Source organism: Phoenix dactylifera, chromosome 2, assembly GCF_051530095.1.
Source record: "Phoenix dactylifera cultivar Ajwa chromosome 2, Ajwa_hap1_PhDact_Kaust_v1.1, whole genome shotgun sequence".
In the NCBI taxonomy this organism is placed as follows: Eukaryota; Viridiplantae; Streptophyta; class Magnoliopsida; order Arecales; family Arecaceae; genus Phoenix; species Phoenix dactylifera.
Genome location: NC_143191.1, coordinates 51,014,026 through 51,034,674, shown reverse-complemented (window position 1 = coordinate 51,034,674; position 20,649 = coordinate 51,014,026). Strand labels below are relative to the sequence as shown.

Here is a 20,649-nt window from a genome sequence, read left to right as displayed (position 1 = left end):
GGTCGAGTGTCGGGATGCGGGATGGGATAAGTCAAGAAATAGAACAAGATAGGACATTCACCATCTTGAGTGTCGATATGCAAGGCACCCATATCGACACCCTATTCCACAAAAAAACTAGGAAAGTCTTGTCCCACAATATTTAAAACCATGAGCACCAGTAAACTGTCATCTACTTTCACAGTTTACACTTTGTATAGAAAACAAAATCAATAATGACCATTTTAATAATTCTTGATGATTGGAAAATATGTTAGAAGAAATGTATCAGAAATGAAATTTTATTGATAAGATAAGGCCTTTATTTTTGTCGGTTTACTCATAAATTATATTTTTTTGCTAATATTTGTATGAATAAAATGTGCCTCGATTATTATCCAATATAAGGGCCGACATTTGCGACCCAAAATTTCAAATTGTCAGAAGGGTTCACAAGAAAGAAACAAAATTAAAAATATTTAAGCCCAATTTGATATCATAGAGTGCACGTATGCATGTTCATGTATGTATGTATGTATGTATGTGTGTGTATATATATATACGTATGTATGTATGTATGTATGTATGTATGTATGTATGTATGTATCTTGCATGTGTGTGTGTGTGTGTGTATATGTATCTTTGCATTATGTGTGTATATTTGTGCATACGTATTTGTAGATGCATACATGTATACATACATGCCAGCAAATGAGTTCAAGCAATGCATGTCTAAGGAAACACGGTAAATAAATAAAAAATCAATTATATTGGCCTTTTCACATTCTGACACTTTAAACTTTCTCTCTTTTATCTGCTATACTAAGAACCAGGATAAGATTTTCTCCTAGTTAGGCCATGGTTCCTCTTCCCATTGCTAAAAAGGGTTTCTGTCATCACTTCAGCTGTGACATAGAATGCAAGGGGAGCAACGACAAAAGTGCAAGGTGAAAACCACATAGTTGATTGCAGGATATTTTCACTATCTTGTTTTGACCATGATTGATCTCTAGAGCTTTTTAAGATGGACTTGGAAATGTAGTCTGATGTTGACTGGGGAAGGATGGAGCCCGACTAAAATGGGGGTGGCATAGTGGGTCTCATGCCAAGTGAGGGGAATGGAAGTGATATGACAAGCAGAAGGGATTCATTAACTTTACATAGACTTTAACTTCGAGAAACAAACTTTGCACCACTCAACAACTTAAAAGGATACACCTTATGTTGGTCCAACTTGGAAATTCGAGTTCTATTTGTAAGACGGCATATTATTATAATTGCCCATCCTAGAAACTCATGTTTCACAAAATAAGAATCATATTGGACTAACAACCTAACAGGGGTACATATTTTAACGATCCAAAATGTAACCTAGATCTTGTTTAGGCCCATTAACTATTATGTTGGCCCATCCAAAATTGAAGTTTGAATGTTCTTAATAAGGCTAATATATCCAAACTTGCTTAAACTGGTAAAACAGACATCTCTAAGCAAGAGAAATTATTTTCACCCAACCTACACCAGTAAAATAGACAACTTGCTTTTTATTTAAAGAAATATTTTAGAAATAAGAACAAGTTTCTATTTAGTTTCTAATAACTCAAGAAAATAAGTGAACAATTTAGATCCACCTCTACTTCTTAAGCTCTTTAATGAATTTTAAAATCTTACAGGGAATTCAAGTACCAGAACCAGAGCACATTGCCTACCATTCTATGAAAACTTTCCTCTTGTCTAGAATAACACATGAAGGGGTAAAGCAAATAAAAAGGAGGTGGCCTCTAGTTTGGTAGGAGGAAGAAGAGGTAAACAGGTGAAGCAAGGAACTCCATCAGATTTCTATGAACAATAAGGTTTTATTTAAATGTTTAGGAATGCAGGTTTGCATCTTTTGATGCTCGTATTCAGATTGTTTGCTTGAATTTCCTATTGGCCATGGCTGCATCTTACCAATTGCAAAAATATTTGAAACCCTAAGTTTCACTAAGAAAAATGTAACAATGACTACGTTCTATTGCCTCATGATGAGTGCCAACTTGTAAGGGTCAATCTTGTAATTACCAGCCTACTGAGACATGCAATCTTTAGAGTTGGGGAAGCCAAGAAAGAAGGAAGAGGAAAGTAAAGAAGTAGAATAAAACATTTCCCAGCATGTAAACAAATTAAATAGAAAATAAGAGATAAATTCTAAGTTTTCATTGTTAGAGAGCAGTGGTTGATGGCTAGTTAAGGGCGGACTGAAAGAGGCTGGTAATGGTGAAGATTAGAAAGATTGGAAGGAGAAGAAGGAATGACGAGATCTAAACACCAATTTGGGAAAGAAGAGGGAAAGACATAACTCTTTCATCTCCTTAATGTAATAATTTAATATGAAGTTTTTATTATATTCTTTATCATATATGCTAAACTTATTTAGGATTCTTCTTCACCATTGATTTGGCAGATGGTCAGCTCAGTGCCTTCTTATGTTCTAAAGGATTAAATTGACTTTTCCTTCATTAGAAGGCAATATCAGTCATGTAAATAGGCTTTTACTCAATTAGGGGGCAATCTTGACCTTGTACTTGGTATGGATGCTGAAGGAGAAGAAAAATTTTATAAGTGGCCAAATATGGCCATAATAATTGATTTTTATGTAATTTATCCTATAATAAATAAATAAAATAGAAATAAATAGATTACATATGCTAATTTCATATATAAGAAAGTAAATACAATAAAAACAAAAGAAACAAAATGCACATATATATATATATATATATATATCAAGAAATGTGGAACCGAGCCGTACCGCCCTATTCAGGCCGAACCGAGCCGACCCAGTCTCTGACCGGGTTGGTTTGGGCATATAAAATGGTTCCGGCACAGCGGGCATAAGAGCGAATCGGACGGAACCAGACCGGTTCCGTCCGATTTGGCCAGGATTCGGTGCGAACCGTGGTTCGCACCAAGTCCGGTTAGATTTGCCACTGCGCGCGTTATGGCATTTTTGGCGACCGGTTCGGTACCAGTTCGGTCCGGTCCGAACCGGACCGTGCGGCACCTAGTACCGATTCGGCAATCCTTGATATAAATATAAGTATAAAATGCAGCATATGTTTAGCAATGTTAAAGCTGAATTCTTGGCAGGAACACGATTTCAGTTACACACTTGGCTTGTTAGGTTTAGCAATGAGTTGGACTACAGATGTAGTAAAGAAATGGTATATGTTGGAAAAGCATGTAATTGCTGTAAACTCCAAAGGAGGAGGACTGGCTTGCAATGGAAAGTATAGCCAAGCTCTGAGCAGAAAGATTAGAGAAGAGTACATGATAGTATTTGTTACATATATATTCCATTAGAAAATGTTACTTGCTATCAGTGTTATAAAAGGCACCTGACTAAGCACCTAGGTGCCTGACTAGGTGAATATTACCCCCCAAAGGGCCTAAGTGGTGATCGCTTAAATCCCACTAAGATGGATGGGATACTGTTAGTTATGAAGTACTTCAATCCCGCTAAGATAAGATACTACTAGTTATGATATACTTCCCTGGCCGGAAGATTTTACATGGGAAGGAAAAAAAAGAAGGGAAAGAACAAGAGCAGTAGCCAGCTGGAGACTCCTCCTTTCTCTGCTTTTTTAAAAGGGAAAAGTGGTTGGCTGTGGAGATTGGTATTGAGATTTGAGAGTTTGTATGTGTTTATTAAAAGGAGAAGTGGTCGGCCCCGGAGATTGGTTTTGGGAGTTTGTACGTGTGTTTTCTTGAAGTATTGGAGGATTTCCTTCTTAGGCAGCTGCCTAATCCATTGACTAGCATCGCCTGGTCCTTTTCATAACCTTGCTTCTTGTAATATTTGAATCAGAAATCAATAGAAATGAATGATAGCAGATATAATTTGGGGCACTTCAGAAAGTCAAAAATGTCCCTTCTCAAAAGTATAGTGTGCGCATGTGTGTCAGCTTAGCAATTATTGACATGATGATCTTAGAAGCCGAAATCTTTTATCGAGGGTGACGGACCTACTTTAAAATCAACCCAGAATCTCACCTGGCTTCATTGCTAAAAATATTTCTAAGATATCCGCTTCCTTGCATCCACACTCGCACCTTCTTCCGTTCTGGCAACTGAGATGATCACACTGAATTTCCCCTATATCTGGTCTACTTGACATGTCATTTATACTCGATTAAACTTGTGTAATTCTACGGCATCTGGTTTCTTTTTTGCAATGCTTTCCACTAATTATCCAATCTGATGGACACTGTACTCTGTTTTTGTGTTTATATAGACCATTTATTAGTGATTTATAATCATTTCTTTTAAAGTCGTAACAATTGACGCCTTTAGTCTAGACAATAACGAGCATCTTGTTGTAGGTTCATCAATTGCAGCTGAAGGTCAAAATCCTGTGGAAGCAGTTGGTTAGTTCTTCTCTCTAACTCTCTTCTTTCATAGAGCATGCTTGGTAGTGTAAAGATGGGGAACGACCATGAAGCAAATTCCTCATATGAGTCAAAAATGGAATTGTTTATGAATTATGATGGTTCTTTTTCTTTGGAAATAATGCAATTAATATTAGTTCCATAACAATCTAATTGTTCTTTCGCTCAACTAGTTACTGCAACTGTGCTTGATGGTAAAATCCTAGTTACTTTTTCTTTCAGAATTGAGTCAGGAGGAGTCTGAGGATGTGCTCTTCAAGCAGGTGCAATGATGTCTTTTCTCTAAGATTATGTGTATCAGTTGGTCTTGCTATCCAAGAGGATAAGTAGTTTCTTGCTTTTCAATTTTTCTGATTATGTGTGTCATTGAGTGCCTGACTTCCTATGCGCTCCCAGGCTTGGCTTACATATTTCTGGAGGAGAGTCAAAAATCATGGCTTGGAAGAGGACATTGCAGATGAACGTTTGCAATTTTGGATTGAGCAAAATAACCACTCCCCTACCTCACATGATGTGGTAGAAGGTAATCATATGTTTTGTATTTTAGAAAAATGAAGATATTCGGTTTTAATATTTGCAATTTTGCATAACTGAAAATGTCTGACATGCTGAAGAATAACTTGACTGTCTCCTTTACAATTAATTCCACTAAAGTGCATTAGGTGTCTATAAGTTCAAATGAGCATGCAGTCATGCATGTGCCTTGGCATTGAAGTTCATGATGGGAATGAAGGTATTGTGAAATCCATTTATTTTTTCTGGTATTAAACTCGAACTCCAACATGCTGCTGTGTACATGAGGGTCCAGGTTGTCTGTACATCTGTCTCCACATCATTTTCTCTCCCTACAGTTCATGCTATTTCTCCCATGCATACCCCGTGCGAGACTCGTGTAAGAAAATATATTAGAATATAACAATGTGTATGGAACCTAATTTAAAAAATATTTTCATATGCCTTTATTTTTCTACCTTCTCTATGTATGTGGGAATGCTTGTATGTGTTCTATATGCAAGTCTGAAGGGCAGTAGATGTCTTAAAATTTATATTGCCATGGTTTTCATAGTTCTTGATCCAAAGAAGAATAAACACAATTTTCTAGTCAGCACTGTACATAATGGGTTCTTCTATGGCTTTTTCTGGTAGTATCCAGTATGTGTTGGGTTACAACTACTAGACCATGAGAAGAAATGCATTCTTGTTCTTACCAAATTGGCAAGACACTTTCTTAATATTCGAAATAGTGTTAGTATTGTTAGCAGTTAGTCTCAATGGAATGGACTTTTTTCAATTTTTGAGGATTAACAGTGGCGCACCAACACCTCCTTGTGATAGGAGATGGGTGCAACTGCTGGACAATGTGCCTGTTTGCCAATGAAATGGGTATTATCAGAAATATATGAGTAAGCTGAATTACTGCAGCCTCCTTTTGGTGCTTGTTTTCCATGTCACAGTTGAGCGTGGGCTTTTGGAGTTAAAGAAGTTGGGGATTGAGTCCCAGCTGTGGGAAGCAGCACGGAGAGGGAGTGATCAAGATGCCAGAAGTCAGGCTGATTCAGAGCTTTGAGTTTGCTGACAAAGAGCCTTCTCTCCAAATGTAGATCAATGACATTAGATGCAGTTTGATTGCTTCTCAATTCTTCATAAACTACAGTTTTACTATTTTTAGTTGAGAATTTACCTCATTCTTCCGTGCTCGTCATTGACCCGGTGAGAATTGCTTCTTTTTGGTAGGAGAGGTTGTGCATTCCTCTACTAGTCATGAGTGATGAAGATATCGTGCTCGCATACGAGCATCAGATGTTTGAAAGGCTCAACCACCCTGCAGTTTCTTCTGTCGGCGAATGAAAACATGGTTTTGCAGTGTGGCAGTCAGTGATCCAAGGAGTGCTTCCTGAGTGAACCCCGGAGATGTTAAAAATTGTTGAAATTTCAGATGCAAATCATTACATTTCGTTTTGTGTTTTCTATCACCATCTGCCTCGTGATTGTTTTGTTTACTTTTTTGCACTGTTATGATAATGTAAAAAGTCTATCGAGTATCAAGTGTACGTAAAAAGTTTAAACTTTTAATTCAAACAAAAGCAGAATTCTTTAGCAACTCCTTTTATCTTTGTTTTCTTGCTCCCTTAAACAGTTGACACGAGGCAAGTTTGTTAATTAGATGAAGCTCCTGCTTCATTTGAAGTTTGTGCCCTTGTGATTTGGCAAAGACTGATATCTTGCTTGCCGGTCTTTCATGTATCCAACTATCAATAAAACTGTGGTGCTAATTTGAATTGAAGAGTACAATTTCCATTCAACAGTTTAAGGTAACTCTCCAACCCTTGGTTTGGTTGCAGTACAACAATTAATCCTCGGCATTATTTCAGTTACCTTTATAATAGCTATACACACTTGTGCCGTGTTTTATATACATCTGCGCGTTATGCGAACTTTGTGTTAGTTTTGTGCATCTTTATGCACACTTAAAAATTTTATGCTGCAGACAAGTGCTATTGCCACAGCTTATGAATCCAAACCTGGGTGACGTATCCATGAAAGGATGAAGGTTGGAGTGAAAAAATGGATAGTGTAACAAAGGATCGGGAAGTAAATTTTTAATCAGCAACCGTCGATCCTGAGGTATATTTTTAATCGCCAGCTGCTAATACATCTTATTCTAACTAATCTTTTTTATCAGTACCGTACATAATGCAAACACTCCTGATATGATGAAAATGGAGTACATGCCAGACCTTGGTAATATCCCTCTTCAGGCAAACCAATCGGCCACTTTGATCGACCTCGCATGGTACGCGATGAAGTGAATCTCTCTGAAATTAGACAGGAATCTAAATTCCGGTATAACAACTCTTGTATGTGATGGAATTTGTTGGTGGAGTTGATCAAAGATACAACAGCATAGCTATTGGCTCAGTATTGATACGATATGGTAGTTTAATATGAAGCGATATGCACTGATACAACAAACCTTTAGCATGCATGCATGCATATGCGTGCTTGATCCCTTAACCACAGGGCAGCATCTCTAAGATACAATTTTGATGGGAACATTGGAGCTAATTAGCTACCCGCCTAGTCCACCAACTTATTTGCATATTTATTTTATTTTATTTTTGGGTTTGTTTGCGTTTTATTTGTGTAGGGCTTGTTTGTGTTATTTTTGGGTTTATTTGAAGTTATTTCTGTGTAAGGGGGTTTTATGTTAATTGTGTTTATTTGGGCCCTATATATAGGGGACTATCTTCATGATTAGGGTTTAATGAAGTAATTAAAAGTTTTCTCCCTCACGTCTCTTCCTCCCGTCTCTCTTCCCCCCTTCCCGTCTCTCTCTTCCTCCTCCCTTCTTCTCCCTCTCTCTTCCTCTCTTCTTCTCCTCCTCTTCTTCCTCCCTCTTCCTCTGTCTCCTTATTTTGCAGCAGCAGCGGTCATCCCGAGATCGACTCGTCACCGCTGCAGCCACCTCTCCCGTGACCGGTTCAGCATCAAATTTGGTTGTGAAATAAATTTTGGAGGAGTCAAGGAGATTATTCAAATAAGTTTGAAGGAATAGGACCACTAAGCAGATTTTACACCACATCCTAACAACTTATAAGGTTGTCCTAGATAGAGACCACATAGATAAATCTTATAGATATAATAATTTTAAATGGACTGCAATGTGACATCTAAGAGGCCGAATGGAGTTTGGCTAAGGTAGAGCAAACGATCATAAAGAATATAACGGTACAAGTTGAGCGGTGCTAAGATATCAAGTTTAAAGTAGGCCTAATTCGTGTGAGAACTAGACTTTCAACTTAACTATAATAGTGGCACGACGTGCAGAAATACTTGAGTGGTTGATAGACTGAGAAAAGTGGTAATTGTGGGATATAACTACAGGAACTATTGGAGATACGTAGATGATAGGAATGGATAGTTATTAGTATTGGGAGCTGATAGTTACTCGACTGCTTTGAATGTATTTTATAAATATTTATATGCAAACCTTTGGCCAATCAAACACTTTTCTTGTTGTGTATCTTTATTTTTACTCTATTGTTACTTATATTTGGCTAATCATGACCTATGCTACCACTTTTTTAACCATCTTTTGGTTTTCTGACATCAGTGACATGCCCCATGAAGAATCTAACGCCAACAATAGAATAAGAGTTTTGTGTGTTTGTTTGGATGGGCAAGTGTGGAGATTATGGTGTTTGGTTAGAGAATAAAATTTAAAAAAAAGGTGATTTTTTATTTTATAGATAAAACTACCCTTCCATCAATATTAAAAAAAATGGCTAAAAACGAAGGAATAGGTTTCGAAATCTTAGCAGCTTCTTTGCCCCATCTCAACACCCATGTCTTAGGGCTAAAGACCGGTGAGATAAAATATGTCAGATCCATTCCAGTTTATATCAAATTCGGATAAAAATTTTATAGAATCTAGATGTACATGGTAAGTATTTTTAAATCTCGCCGGATTTGGAACATAAATCTGGATATTAATAAAAAAAACCTTCATAGAAGTTTCACACCGGGAATAAGAAACATTAAAGATTTTTCAAATATGGATCTAAAATTGTCTTTGCTCGTGTTCCTCCTGGCTAGCCAAAATCAAAACCGTTTCCTAGCCTCGAAGGCTCTAGAAGAGGTGGTTGGCCTTCCTTCGGATGTGGTTTTGAGGCTAGAGAGTAGATGGATTGGCAGAAGTACATGTAAAAGCTGAAACTGCTTAAAACTTTCTAGCCATCAGAATAGAAAAGTAATCTGGCGATTTTATTGACATTATTTCGGATACAACTTGTATATGCCAAAATAACCCTATGATATTTTTACTTTTGGCCATGAACCTTTTTTTGATTTGGATCGAGTTAACTTCTTCTATTTTCGGCGTAAAAAGCCTCTAAACTCAGATTTATCTTTAACATAATTAGAAATATCAATGTTCGCGTAGGACATTAAGGTTGGGGCACGGTCGGCTTCAACACAATTCCGCAGGTTGGTTGGTGCCCGGCTCTATCTTGCATCCGCAATGCGGTTGGAGATTCCGTTCACACCTGCAAAATTCAAATGATACTTCCTGTGGATCCTTCTAGTCGTTTTGTTGCGGCCTGCCGCTCTCCCTGGCTCCTGGGACAGGTGTTATTAAATGGAGCAGAGCGTGTGTCCGGCGGTAGAGACACGTTGCACCTCACCGCCATGAACGGCTACTCTTACTCGAATCATGAAAAGGATAACTATTGCTTCAATTCGGCTAGAGACATATATTATCTGTTCAGAAGAGATTCCCATGCAGTTTTTTTCTTCTTTTATATATCTTCATCTGGCTCACAAAAAAAATCATATATATATATATATATATATATATATATATATATATATATATATATATATATATATAGGGAGAGATACTTACATTTAACTAATTCATATTGTTAGAATCCGTGCGAACATGTATTTAGTCCCATATTGGTTATTTGTTGGGTAGATTTAGGGTACTTATACAGGATCAAGAAATTCAAATAATACCTTCTGGCTAGCTATTGTGGATGAGGTCTGGAGTTGTTACAAATGATATCAAAGCAGAGCCGGCCCGTAACCTATGTGGACTACGAGTTACTGCAGCACGGATCTATTGGGACTGACCATGGGCCGATCGTGGTGTTTATGATTAGATATAAATGGATTTGAACCCTTAAACGGGAGGAGTATGTAAGGACTTGTGCGGGCGTGTGTTTAGTCCCATATCGGTTATTTACTGGGTAGATCAATCTTAGGTACTTATACAGAATCAAGTAACCCAAATAATACCTTCCAGCTAGCCATTTTGGGTGAGGTCATGGATTATTATACATGTCTTAATCCATTTATGATGACAAAGTACTATTAGAATCTATTTATTAAAATATTTTAATACATAATATAAAAAATAATTTATATATTTAGTTGATTATAAAAAAATATATTGTACAATAACTTATGTTTGGTTGGACATCTATTTTTTAAAAAATAATATAAATATTTATTGTATTTTTTTAAAAAATGTCTTATCTTCATTCTCTTTAAAAGCTTAAAAATATTTATAAAAAAAATATTATCCTAATTTTGAATCAGTAAAAGTAGGATTTTCTATGTCTTATATATTTTTTATAAAATATAAAAAAATTATTTTGTAGGAAAGTTATTTTTTTATTTTTTTTGAAAATTCTAATTAAATACATCTTTCGTTTCGTTCTCTATGGGCCACAGAAACCCTCATTGCTGTTTTTTTTTTTTCTTTTTCTCAAGATGAGAAATTCTTCCATTATATATATATATATATATATATATATATATATATATATATATATATATATATATATATATATAATAGAAAGCTCGAATATCATAAGTTTTGCAAATATTTTTTCATAGAAACTAGTATTTTCAAAATAAAAAATTTTCTGCAAAAGGAAGAGAATTTTTTTAAAAAACAAAGAGAATTATTTTTTTTAAATCTTACCATTTCGTCAGCTATGGCATACCTAAAGAGAGACTCTCTCTTTTTTTTAAATCGTACACTTTTGTCATGTACGCCTCTCTTCATTATTTTTTTTTTTTAACAACGGCGGCTCACACTCGATGGGTATGAATGCGGCCAATAAGATCAGAAAATAAAAGGCTACAAAAAAACTCTGACACAGACTCATAGTCCATCCAGGTGAAGCCCCCTGAGTGATGAGCAACAAAGAACGCAACCTAATCAGGAGCACCGTTTGCCTCCTGGTAAACATGTGTGGCTAGGTAGGAGACACACCCCCCCAGTAGGCGGCGGATCTCATGAAACAGTGATTGCTCCTCAGTTGTGCATCCTCAACCTCGCACCTACTCGATGACTATAGCCGAGCCCCCCTCTAAGAGGATATAGTCCGCGCCTAGCACCCGTCGCGTATAGGTGACACCCCCCATGTTGCGCGGAGCTCGGCAGACACCATGGACGTGTCGAAGATCCATCGCCCCCTGCTGCCACCAGTTTGACGTCGTAGTCTCTAATGACAAAACCAACACCTATGTAGCTCCCTCCCTTGCCTACACTGTCGTCGAAGTTCACCTTGAGAAAGCTGAGGGGTGGGGGCACCTAGGACACAAGAACAAACTTGGATGCTGTAGTAGCGGAATGAGTGCCCCAGATTTTTCTAGCTAGCCCAACATGCGAAACCTCCGTGATCCCGAGAAACTCCGCAGCATGCAGTAAAGCTCTATCCACCACTGCTCTCGGATAAAAACTGCCACCCTTGAAAACCCAGCCATTCCTATCCAACCAGCAATGGTAGGCTAGGTAGGTAGCCCGTGTCCCCCTCTTCTCACATTCGGGACCCCACATAGAACCGCCACAAAGTTCTCAATAGACGACCACACCTCCGATGGTTGGGCTGGGCCAAGGCACACTCCTAAATCTGACTGGCATGCAAACATTCAATGAGGGCATGATAGATAGACTCTTCCACCTCTGAGCAGACCACACAGACTAAGGGGATCCGCACTCTTCGCCTGACTAGCATGCCTCTAGTGGGCAAACACCCCCACACCACTTTCTAGAGGAATAAAGCAATGCAGGGGTAGATCCACATCCTTCAGATCCACCTGCCATCTAGCTGTCGCACTGGAGCTCTCCCCACCAGCCCAAAAACATCACGGGCTTGCACCATCAACCTTCCGATCAAGCTCCAAACCTTCTATCTGCTGTCTCTCCGACAGGACTCGCTCAACCAGCGGCTCCCCAAACAACATCCTGATGAGTTCCTCGTCCCACCTCCACTCCCTCGAAGCGAGGAGATCACAGACTCTGCAACCCTCCAGCCCTCCGAGGTCAATCATGGTGGGCCAATCCTGCAATAGAACCTCAGAGAGCCACCTGTCCTCCAGGACGCTAACCGCCCGCCCATCCTCGATCTTCCACCTGATCGCGGGTAGCACCACTGGGGCACGAGCACAAATCTCTCACCAAATGAAGGAGGACCCCCACCCAACTCAGAAGGCAGACGGTTGAGTCGGGTCTCCATACTTCACCCACAGTAGCGCTTCCTAGAGACTCTCTGGCTCTAAAAAAAATCTGGCTGCCAGTTTGGTCACTAGAATCTCCCGATGCTCCACCGAGTAGACCCCCAATCCGCCTCTGCTGGTCAACTGGCATATATCTCCCAGGCCAGCAGGTGGACACTCCCTCTATCCCCCTGCCGCCTCCAGATAAAGCTTCTGAATAGTTGCTCCATGCATTGTAAAGCTGCTATAGGCACCATAGTGTGAGACATCAAGTAAAGAGGAATGAAGCTCGGGACTGACCATACAGCGTAACCCTGCCCATCATAGACAAAACGCCCGCTTGCCAACCCTCCAGTCGCCGCCTGATGCTCAGCTCCACAAATAAGCTCACCCCCCCTGCGTAGCCATAGTCCAGTAATCGGAACCCCAAGGTAGTGCAGAGTCCCATCCTACTCCCTTATCTCCAGGATGCTCATGACTGAGGTCTTCGTCCCTGGTCAATCTTTGGGTTGAAGGAAATGGCTGACTTGTTCAGGTTCACCTACTGGCCTGACACTCTGCAGTAGACCCCCAAAATTTTGCGTATGGTTAGCGTTGAACGCCTCGTCGCACGGGCCAGAAGTAGACAGTCATCCGCAAAGAGCAAGTATGATTCTGCATGCCTGAGGGCTCCGAGTAGGAAGTCTGCACAGATAATGAATAACAGTGGTGATAGGGAACATCCCTGCCTCAGCCCTATCGAAGATTCGAAGAACTGCAACGGAGAGCTATTAATCAATAAGGCAAAATACGGGTCAGAATATATCCCTGAATCTATATGATCCGCAGCATTGGAAAACCAAACCCTTTCAAATTAAATATGGAGACACAAAATTTCACCTCATTCTATCATACGCCCGCTTCACGTTGAGTTTGATGTCCATCAAGCCCCTGCGTCGCGGCGCCTCCTAGAGGTCTGATATGAACTCACGTGCGATGGTCCTCATGAACGCCTCGTGCTCAGGATAAATCAGCCTAGACAGGTACCCACGTACGTCTCTCTCTACGGTGATTCTTCTTTTCTTTGGTCAAATTTCTCTTATCCTCACCGCCGGTGCGAGTTCGGTCCTCGTGACGCCCCAAAGATCCTTAAATAGCTCTCTTATCCTCACTTGCCACCCTCCTAAGTCCTAACTCTCTCTCTTCTTCTTCTAGGCTCTTCTACCGCTCTCTCCAAGGGGTGGCCTGAGGTAAGCCAAACAGGGCATAATTGATGCTAAGCGTTTAGAATCTTAGATTTTGGTACCATAAGCGTTGGGGTTTAAGCAAACGATCACCTGATCGATTCTTTTCTTAGGAAGTCCATGTATGCTTCTTTCTGCTTTGATTTTTATGAATCTTGCCCCTGTTTTTGCTTTGATCGAGCTTTTGTTTCTTTATGTTGATTTCTTTTCCTTCCTTTACTTCGAATTTTAGATGGCTCTTTTTTTGGTTAATTTCTTCTGAGTTAGGAATCACTTGTTGCATATATGATTTCCTAGGTACCGCAACTTGGATTGCTTGTTTGCTAATTACTACTTAGTTTATTTGATCATTTAATACCTTATGAAGCAAAACTAGAAAATAACTATTTATTTAGGGCTTATATTGGTACAGTTCTGTCGATGATCAACTCTATAATTTCCTTTTTGGTTGATATAACTTTGACGCTTGTCTTCATACCGAGTTTTAGCACCGATGGACTTGTTTAAGAGTAAACATGTTCTGTTCATAATTGCGAGAAAAATTAGTTTGGGTTTTTTTTTCCATGAATACCCTTCCAAAAATTCAAATTTGCGTGAATACCGTCTTAAAATTTATATTTATTTCTGTACCCTCATAAAACCAGTGCTTTTGCGCAAATGCTCCTCTTTAATACTGTAAATAAAAACTATATTTATTTTGATTAAAAATAAAATTAAAATTTGAAATTACATTTTTTTGTGTCTTCCATTGCGATCACAATGTTTTTCTTTGCACATCTACCAATTAAGAATATTTTAGTTATTTTAGTTTGAAACCGTTAATTTTTTAACGGCGTTAGATGGAGTGGGTATATATGCAAAAATAAGGATAAAAAAAAAAGGCAAGTATTTTACGAGGGTATACATGTAAATATAAATTTTAGAAGGTGATTCATGCAAAATTCGATATTTAGGAGGGTATTCAGTTTGATATCAGTCGTGCAAACATCATCTTGTTTGTAGTCTTGGAACTTTTCTTTTGTTTTTTACCATTTATGTGTAGATCACGTACAAAAATGGGGAAGGCTGTTGCTGTTCTTGGTGGCACAGAGGGTGTGACAGGCACTGTGTACTTCACCCAGGAAGGGGATGGTAAATTATTTATAGAATCCTATAGCAATTTATTGATCAAGTATTGATGCCTAAGTTTTATTTTGTTTTTGGATCTCATTCGTTGATGGAATTTTAACCTCTGTTTCAGGTCCTACTACAGTGACAGCAAACATCTCTGGGCTCAAACCGGGGCTTCATGGCTTCCATGTTCACGCTCTGGGTGACACCACCAATGGTTGCATGTCTACTGGTACTGAATTCTCGTTTTGGGATTCAGATTATTTATGTAATTTCACCTCATTATGATCACTGATTGGCGTACTTGATGTGTGGGACATCATAATGTTTTTTTCTTTTTCTTTCCCTAATGCAGGGCCGCATTTTAATCCTGATGCAAAGGAACATGGGGCACCTGAAGATAAGAACCGCCATGCTGGTGATCTTGGGAATGTGACTGCTGGCGAGGATGGTATGACCTTTTTTTTTTTTATCACAGCCACTTTGTGGTGCTGCATTTTTGTTTTTATCGCATTTAAAAATGACAACTTGGTACGAGCAGTGGTTTTTTTATATTCTTCAAGGGATTTATTGAAGCATTGTGCATGGGTGGTTGCTGGACTTCTAGTTTTTTATTATTTAATTAAATTTTTTTGTTGGTTTTGGTTTGATGTTTCAGGTACTGTTACTTTTAGCATTGTTGACAACCAGGTGAGTTGATTTTTCCCCCCTTTTTTTGTTTGATACGTTCCTGATGAGATAATGATTTTTCTACCTTCTAACCACTAAAAAGGATTATTCACTTTTGCAGATTCCCCTCTCTGGACCAAATTCTATTGTTGGAAGGGCTATTGTTGTCCATGCTGATCCTGATGACCTTGGGAAGGGTAATTATTGGTTTTCAGATGCTATTGCTAACTTTATGTTCCATTAATTTCAGGCATTAACATCTGCCAATATGGAACACCAGGATTTGTCGAGCATCAGTTTCTATATATTGCTATTTTCCATCTATTTATGTTCAGTTTATTGCACAAAAAGAATCCTAGTCACTAAAATCTCTCTGTTAATACTAGCATTTTGTGATTTGCTTGTTTTTCTTTTACATATTGAAACTAAGTTTTAGCTCATCTCAATGGGTTTATGTTAGTCAGTGCCCTTTTAATCTTGAGTGTCTGTACCTTTTTTTTTTTTTGAAAAAAAAAAAAAGATTGGAGCCATTTTGGATGCTCAGGCATGGAGTTTGGTACATCAATAGGCCATCGAAAACAGCATCCATTCTTGGGTTTTTTTAAGACAGAAAGGGCGGAACAAGTGTTTGTGTTGGCATCTCTTGTATATTTGAGCACAGCATGATAACAAAGAAACTGCCACACTGCTATGGCTTTATGCAGGTTGGCAGTTCATTCTACCCTACCATGGTATGCCCATTGCCTAATATCCCAGAGGGCATATTATAATACTTCTGAATTTGCAATCATGATGAAGCCCAAGGTTCAAAACTTTGGTTTTGCTCTCAATGTTGGCCTAATCGATGAAGTTTTCTTTTCGAAAGCAGTTCTGCTAGTTTTCTCCGAGTTTTAGAATCTCAACCAAAAAGTGAGTTAAGGGTGCAAAAAAGAAAAGAAAAAAGGTGTTGACAATATGTGATTAATATAGCAAATAAATAAATCAAGTCCAGAAGATGCTTTAGACATCATTGTAGAGTATATTGATGCATGCATGTATTGTTTAAGTTGTTATGGTAAAGCTACTAATAAATTATAAACATTGAAAACTGAGAAAATGTTATCAATTAATAGTGTACTTCTTGTTCATTTCTTTTAGGAAAATATAGCATAGTGCTGAAGCAATTTGTGGAGCTTTACATCTGTCCCGAGGTATCATTTCTAGTACATTGGTGGGGCATGTACACATTTGAGGACGCCCTATGACAAATCTAAATATTGATGGAAGTATGATTCTGTGAGGCATGAATTGCAAATCACTTGCTAATGACATGAAAATATTTTTTATTGATCCCAACAAGACTATCACTTTATTTATAATTCCAGAGTATCTGCAGCCAAAGCTGACTGGTCTGTAAGGTCTGTTTGAAAAATATCTTAGAACCCTATTGCAAATTGGAACTTAGGACCTTGTAGGATTTAAGCTCAAATCTACAAATTTGAGTTCAGATCTTGAAATTCAAGATATCCAATCTATTTTAGGCATTCCTCGCGAAGACCTCTCAAAAGCCCCTTCGCCCTTACCCTGCAAGAAAAAAAAAGAAATCTCGTAACCTTGTAAAAATTTACTTTACTTTTTATTGGTTGCACCCAAACCTGTAAATTAAAACCTGTAAAATCTTAGTGTCATGACAATAAGATATTTCCAGAAATCACCTAAATTACTAAATGGTTTCAAAAGAATAACTTGCATGTATACATAAGAAATGACTCTGTAGACTAGTTTCAGCTGAAACTACATAACCATTGTTGGTTATGGATCATATTTTGGGGAGAGTCTAAAAATATTCATCTCTGTTTTTTAGAGTATCAGATGAAATTTAAACCATTTGATGGGCATTAGAAAGCATCTTCTAATGGATTAGATATTGTTTTTTGATTAAATTCTATTACATAAAAATTTTAATGAGATATTTTAACAAAGGTTTTGCTTACATACCATAGTTTCAAAAAGTAACTTGAAATTTCTTGGTCTAGTTATTTTGGACTGTTTTCAGGTTAAAATAGGCATGCTACTTATGGTGTCACCATTTATTGGGTGTCTTTCCGCACACATGGCCTATAGCATTTTTAATTACATGAAATCTAGTTTTGCTTCCTTCTTTTTCTTGGATTGTTTTTCTTTTTACCTTTTTTAATGTCTGATCCCGCGTAATTGTCTTCAACATTTTTTTTTTGTTTTGTTTTCGTAGATCTGATCCAAGATTTTCTTGTCCATGTTGTTCGTTTTTTTCTTTGTTGGAATTTTCTAAATTCATTCATTCCCTCTTCCCTTCTTAGCCCGCCCATGGTTTTCAGCGTGCTTCAAGCTCTGGCTTTGCTAAATTTTATTACGTACGAAAGAAGAAAAGTAGGATTGATTCCTAATTAGTAACTTCATCGTCCTCCTTTAAAAGAAACCAGTATTTCTTCATTCCTAAATATGAGCTCTTTTCTAGTTACTATATGGTCTCCTTTTTGAAGACTTTGAAAACTCAACTTCGGTCCTCTGGGTTGTGGCTGAAAGCCATAACTAAAACAACCAAGGTTGAGAAATATTGATAAAGACTGACCTCCCTTGATAACATTGGAATTGATTACCATGTTGAATTGAAGTAGAGGTTGCCATATCAAATATTCTTCATGTTGTAGATTCTATTTTCATCCAACTACCCAATCCTATCCATCCAAACCCCAATAAGGTATCTCCATAATTTTAAAGCGGTTTTCTATGTGTAAAGCTCGTGTCTGTAATCGTAAATAGGTGTGCTATCTGGTTGGCTTGGGTCTGGGTCTCAGTTCTCACAACATGGACTGTGGGATATTCATAGATGAACTTTTCCCTAAAACTGTCTTAAGAATCATATTCATGGCTAAACTTTTCCCTAAAACTGTCTAAGAATCATATTCATAGCTGAACTTTTCCCCAAAACTGTCTAAGAATCAAATTCATAGCTGAACTTTTCCCTAAAACTGTCTAATAATCAAATTGGGTCTAGGTCTCTGGAAGGGGAAATTCATGATGGGTCAGGTATGTTAAGACCCATATCCTTTCTGCCACTCATTGAGATTTGATTAGATACATATGACAACTAGCATTATTTATCGAGATGAACTCCCTTGATATTCTTAAATAATTCATCAATGACATAGCTTCGAAATAGAATTAATAATCTTTGGTAAGCTATCTGCTTGATTGGGTCATATTGTATGATTGGCTCAGATTGGGAATTGATAATCTCTCTCTCTTGCATGCATGCGTGCACGCACACATTTTCTGCCCTCCATTTCTCCGAGTTCATCCTGAAATGCTCTTTCTTTTTCAGGTGGTCATGAGCTTAGCAAAAGCACTGGAAATGCTGGTGGAAGAGTTGCATGTGGTTGGTTTTCTGGAACTTTATACGATAGTTCAAACTAAACTATGTATTTCACTGCTCGTTCTTATCAAATAGGAACTTTAGTTTGTTCTGCCCCTATTAGTTTGTAATGTTTAATCAACCACCTTGCCTTCTAGCCTTACGGAGTCTTCTTTATTATTTTCCAGGCGTTATCGGCCTGCAAGGATAAGTTACCTAATCTGGATTTCCAGAGTAAGTTTGTGAGATGAGAAGGCCTATGTAATGTACTAAGACTTAAGGCATGTTTCCTTTTGTAAGCTGGTCGGAAAACATTAGCGTGACTAATGCTGAATAAGAAAGCTTGTGGATTTTGGACCTGTATGCTGTAGCATTTGTGTTGTGCTGTCACGTACCATATCTGTTGTTCCTAGACTCAGCATATATTGTCTGATGACATCTTGGCAGCAGTTGCATTTTCTCACTCGTTACTTTTTCCCAATAGCTGGTGGTTTAGTTAGTTGTTTTACCTTTGACGAAAGAGGAGTACGTGAAGCAGCTAAACTGCAGAAATATAAGTGGACTCATTTTGGTTGACAGAAAAAAAAATATTAGAATATTTTTTTGGAAATATAATTTTTAGAAATATGATGTATAGTTTTAGTATGGTTGAGTATCAATTTTTTTAAAAAAATTATAGGAAATATTTATTATTTTTTTAATAAAGAGAAAAATTTTATTATGAATTTTATTTATGGATTTTAAAAGTTTAAGATATTTTGAAACCGGCAAGAAAGGAATTTTTTTATATTTTTTATTGATTTTTTTTTGAAATATGAAAATTTTATTTTCAGGCTATTTTTTTATCTAAGTTTTTTTTTTTTATTTTTCTTTTGGTAATTACTCTCATTACGAAACCTCCCATCGGTATTTATGTCGTCCTCTATTTGATCCATCGAGAGTAACCAAACCTGCCACACGAATCCAGCACCAGACATGTACCATAAATGGGGTGTGAGATTAAAAAAAAGAAACGAAATTACTTGAGGAAGAACCTTAATAAGTCATTGAACTCCGACTAAATCACAGAGCATTTTATTGGTTATAATATTAAAACTAGCCACAATTTTATCTCAAATTGTACCATGAGATCACAAGTTCAACCAGTGGGGCTATTTACTTCTTCTTTTTTCCTCTAGTGGAACCCAGAGCCTGCCTTTCCCACAAAAAAAGGTGAAATGTTAAGTCGTCAAAAAATTAGAAGGGAAGAGATCTCCACTAATGGAAAAATAAATCAAAGCCTTCGTGGACTTATTAGCTGCATCCAATTCCGCTTATGCTTGCGCACTCAAAATTTTGGAAAGAACGATGTCAAAGCCAAGGTGAAACGTTCACTTCACGGCCCGGCCAAAAAAAAGAAAGAGCTTCGCTCGGTTGGCCCTCGTCAAGTCCGCATGGCCCTTATGGGCTGGGCCACACACGTGCAGCTAACCGGGAGGAAGCTCTTCTCATTTTCAGTTCCATGTTTGATCAGTTTGGACTCACCTTATCAATGTAATATGATGCGGACTGGAGCATTATATCATCTTGTAAGGTCAGCTACTTCATGCCCATAGAAGACCATCATATACGATTTCCAGATTTGATATGGGGCTTTCCACGACATCTAGATTTGGTACTTGGTTATCTTCTGAGAAGCCTATGTATGGCTCCAACAAATCAGACAATCTTTCACATGAAATTCCATAGTCCTTCAGAGTACAGGATGAGGCGGCAGCGGCGGCAGCCTCTCTCTCCAAAACAGCAAGAAAAAATTGTCTTCGAATTCTTGCACCGAGTACTTGTCTCCACAAGCTATCCAAGTCTCAAACATTGAGAA

General features: G+C 37.9%; 2 protein-coding genes across 6 annotated transcripts in view; both read left to right on the top strand.

The window, feature by feature from the left end:
* Positions 1 to 6,507, top strand: part of LOC103713683 (coiled-coil domain-containing protein SCD2-like) — a 56,683-nt gene extending 50,176 nt beyond the window's left edge. For all 3 annotated transcript variants that reach the window (XM_088716844.1, XM_089929164.1, XM_088716845.2), the window contains 5 exons: positions 4,341 to 4,385; positions 4,629 to 4,669; positions 4,803 to 4,929; positions 5,861 to 6,003; positions 6,141 to 6,507. In XM_088716844.1, the coding sequence (XP_088572970.1) occupies positions 4,341 to 4,385; positions 4,629 to 4,669; positions 4,803 to 4,929; positions 5,861 to 5,973 (326 nt within the window). In that variant the 3' untranslated portion in view covers positions 5,974 to 6,003; positions 6,141 to 6,507. The remainder of the gene's footprint in view (positions 1 to 4,340; positions 4,386 to 4,628; positions 4,670 to 4,802; positions 4,930 to 5,860; positions 6,004 to 6,140) is intronic.
* Positions 6,508 to 13,569: 7,062 nt separating this feature from the next.
* Positions 13,570 to 19,151, top strand: LOC103724299 (superoxide dismutase [Cu-Zn]). 3 transcript variants are annotated; one of them, XM_008815515.6, is made up of 8 exons: positions 13,570 to 13,645; positions 14,682 to 14,770; positions 14,880 to 14,981; positions 15,105 to 15,200; positions 15,408 to 15,439; positions 15,540 to 15,615; positions 18,762 to 18,815; positions 18,980 to 19,151. In XM_008815515.6, exons 2-8 carry the CDS (start codon positions 14,695 to 14,697, stop codon positions 19,000 to 19,002), a joined length of 459 nt encoding a protein of 152 aa, XP_008813737.1. In that variant the 5' UTR covers positions 13,570 to 13,645; positions 14,682 to 14,694; the 3' UTR covers positions 19,003 to 19,151. The 3 variants fall into 3 exon arrangements, with proteins under 3 accessions (XP_008813737.1, XP_089785285.1, XP_089785286.1); XM_089929159.1 differs by having other exon boundaries at positions 15,522 to 15,615; XM_089929160.1 differs by having other exon boundaries at positions 13,609 to 13,761; positions 15,522 to 15,615.
* The last annotated feature ends 1,498 nt before the right edge of the window (positions 19,152 to 20,649 follow it).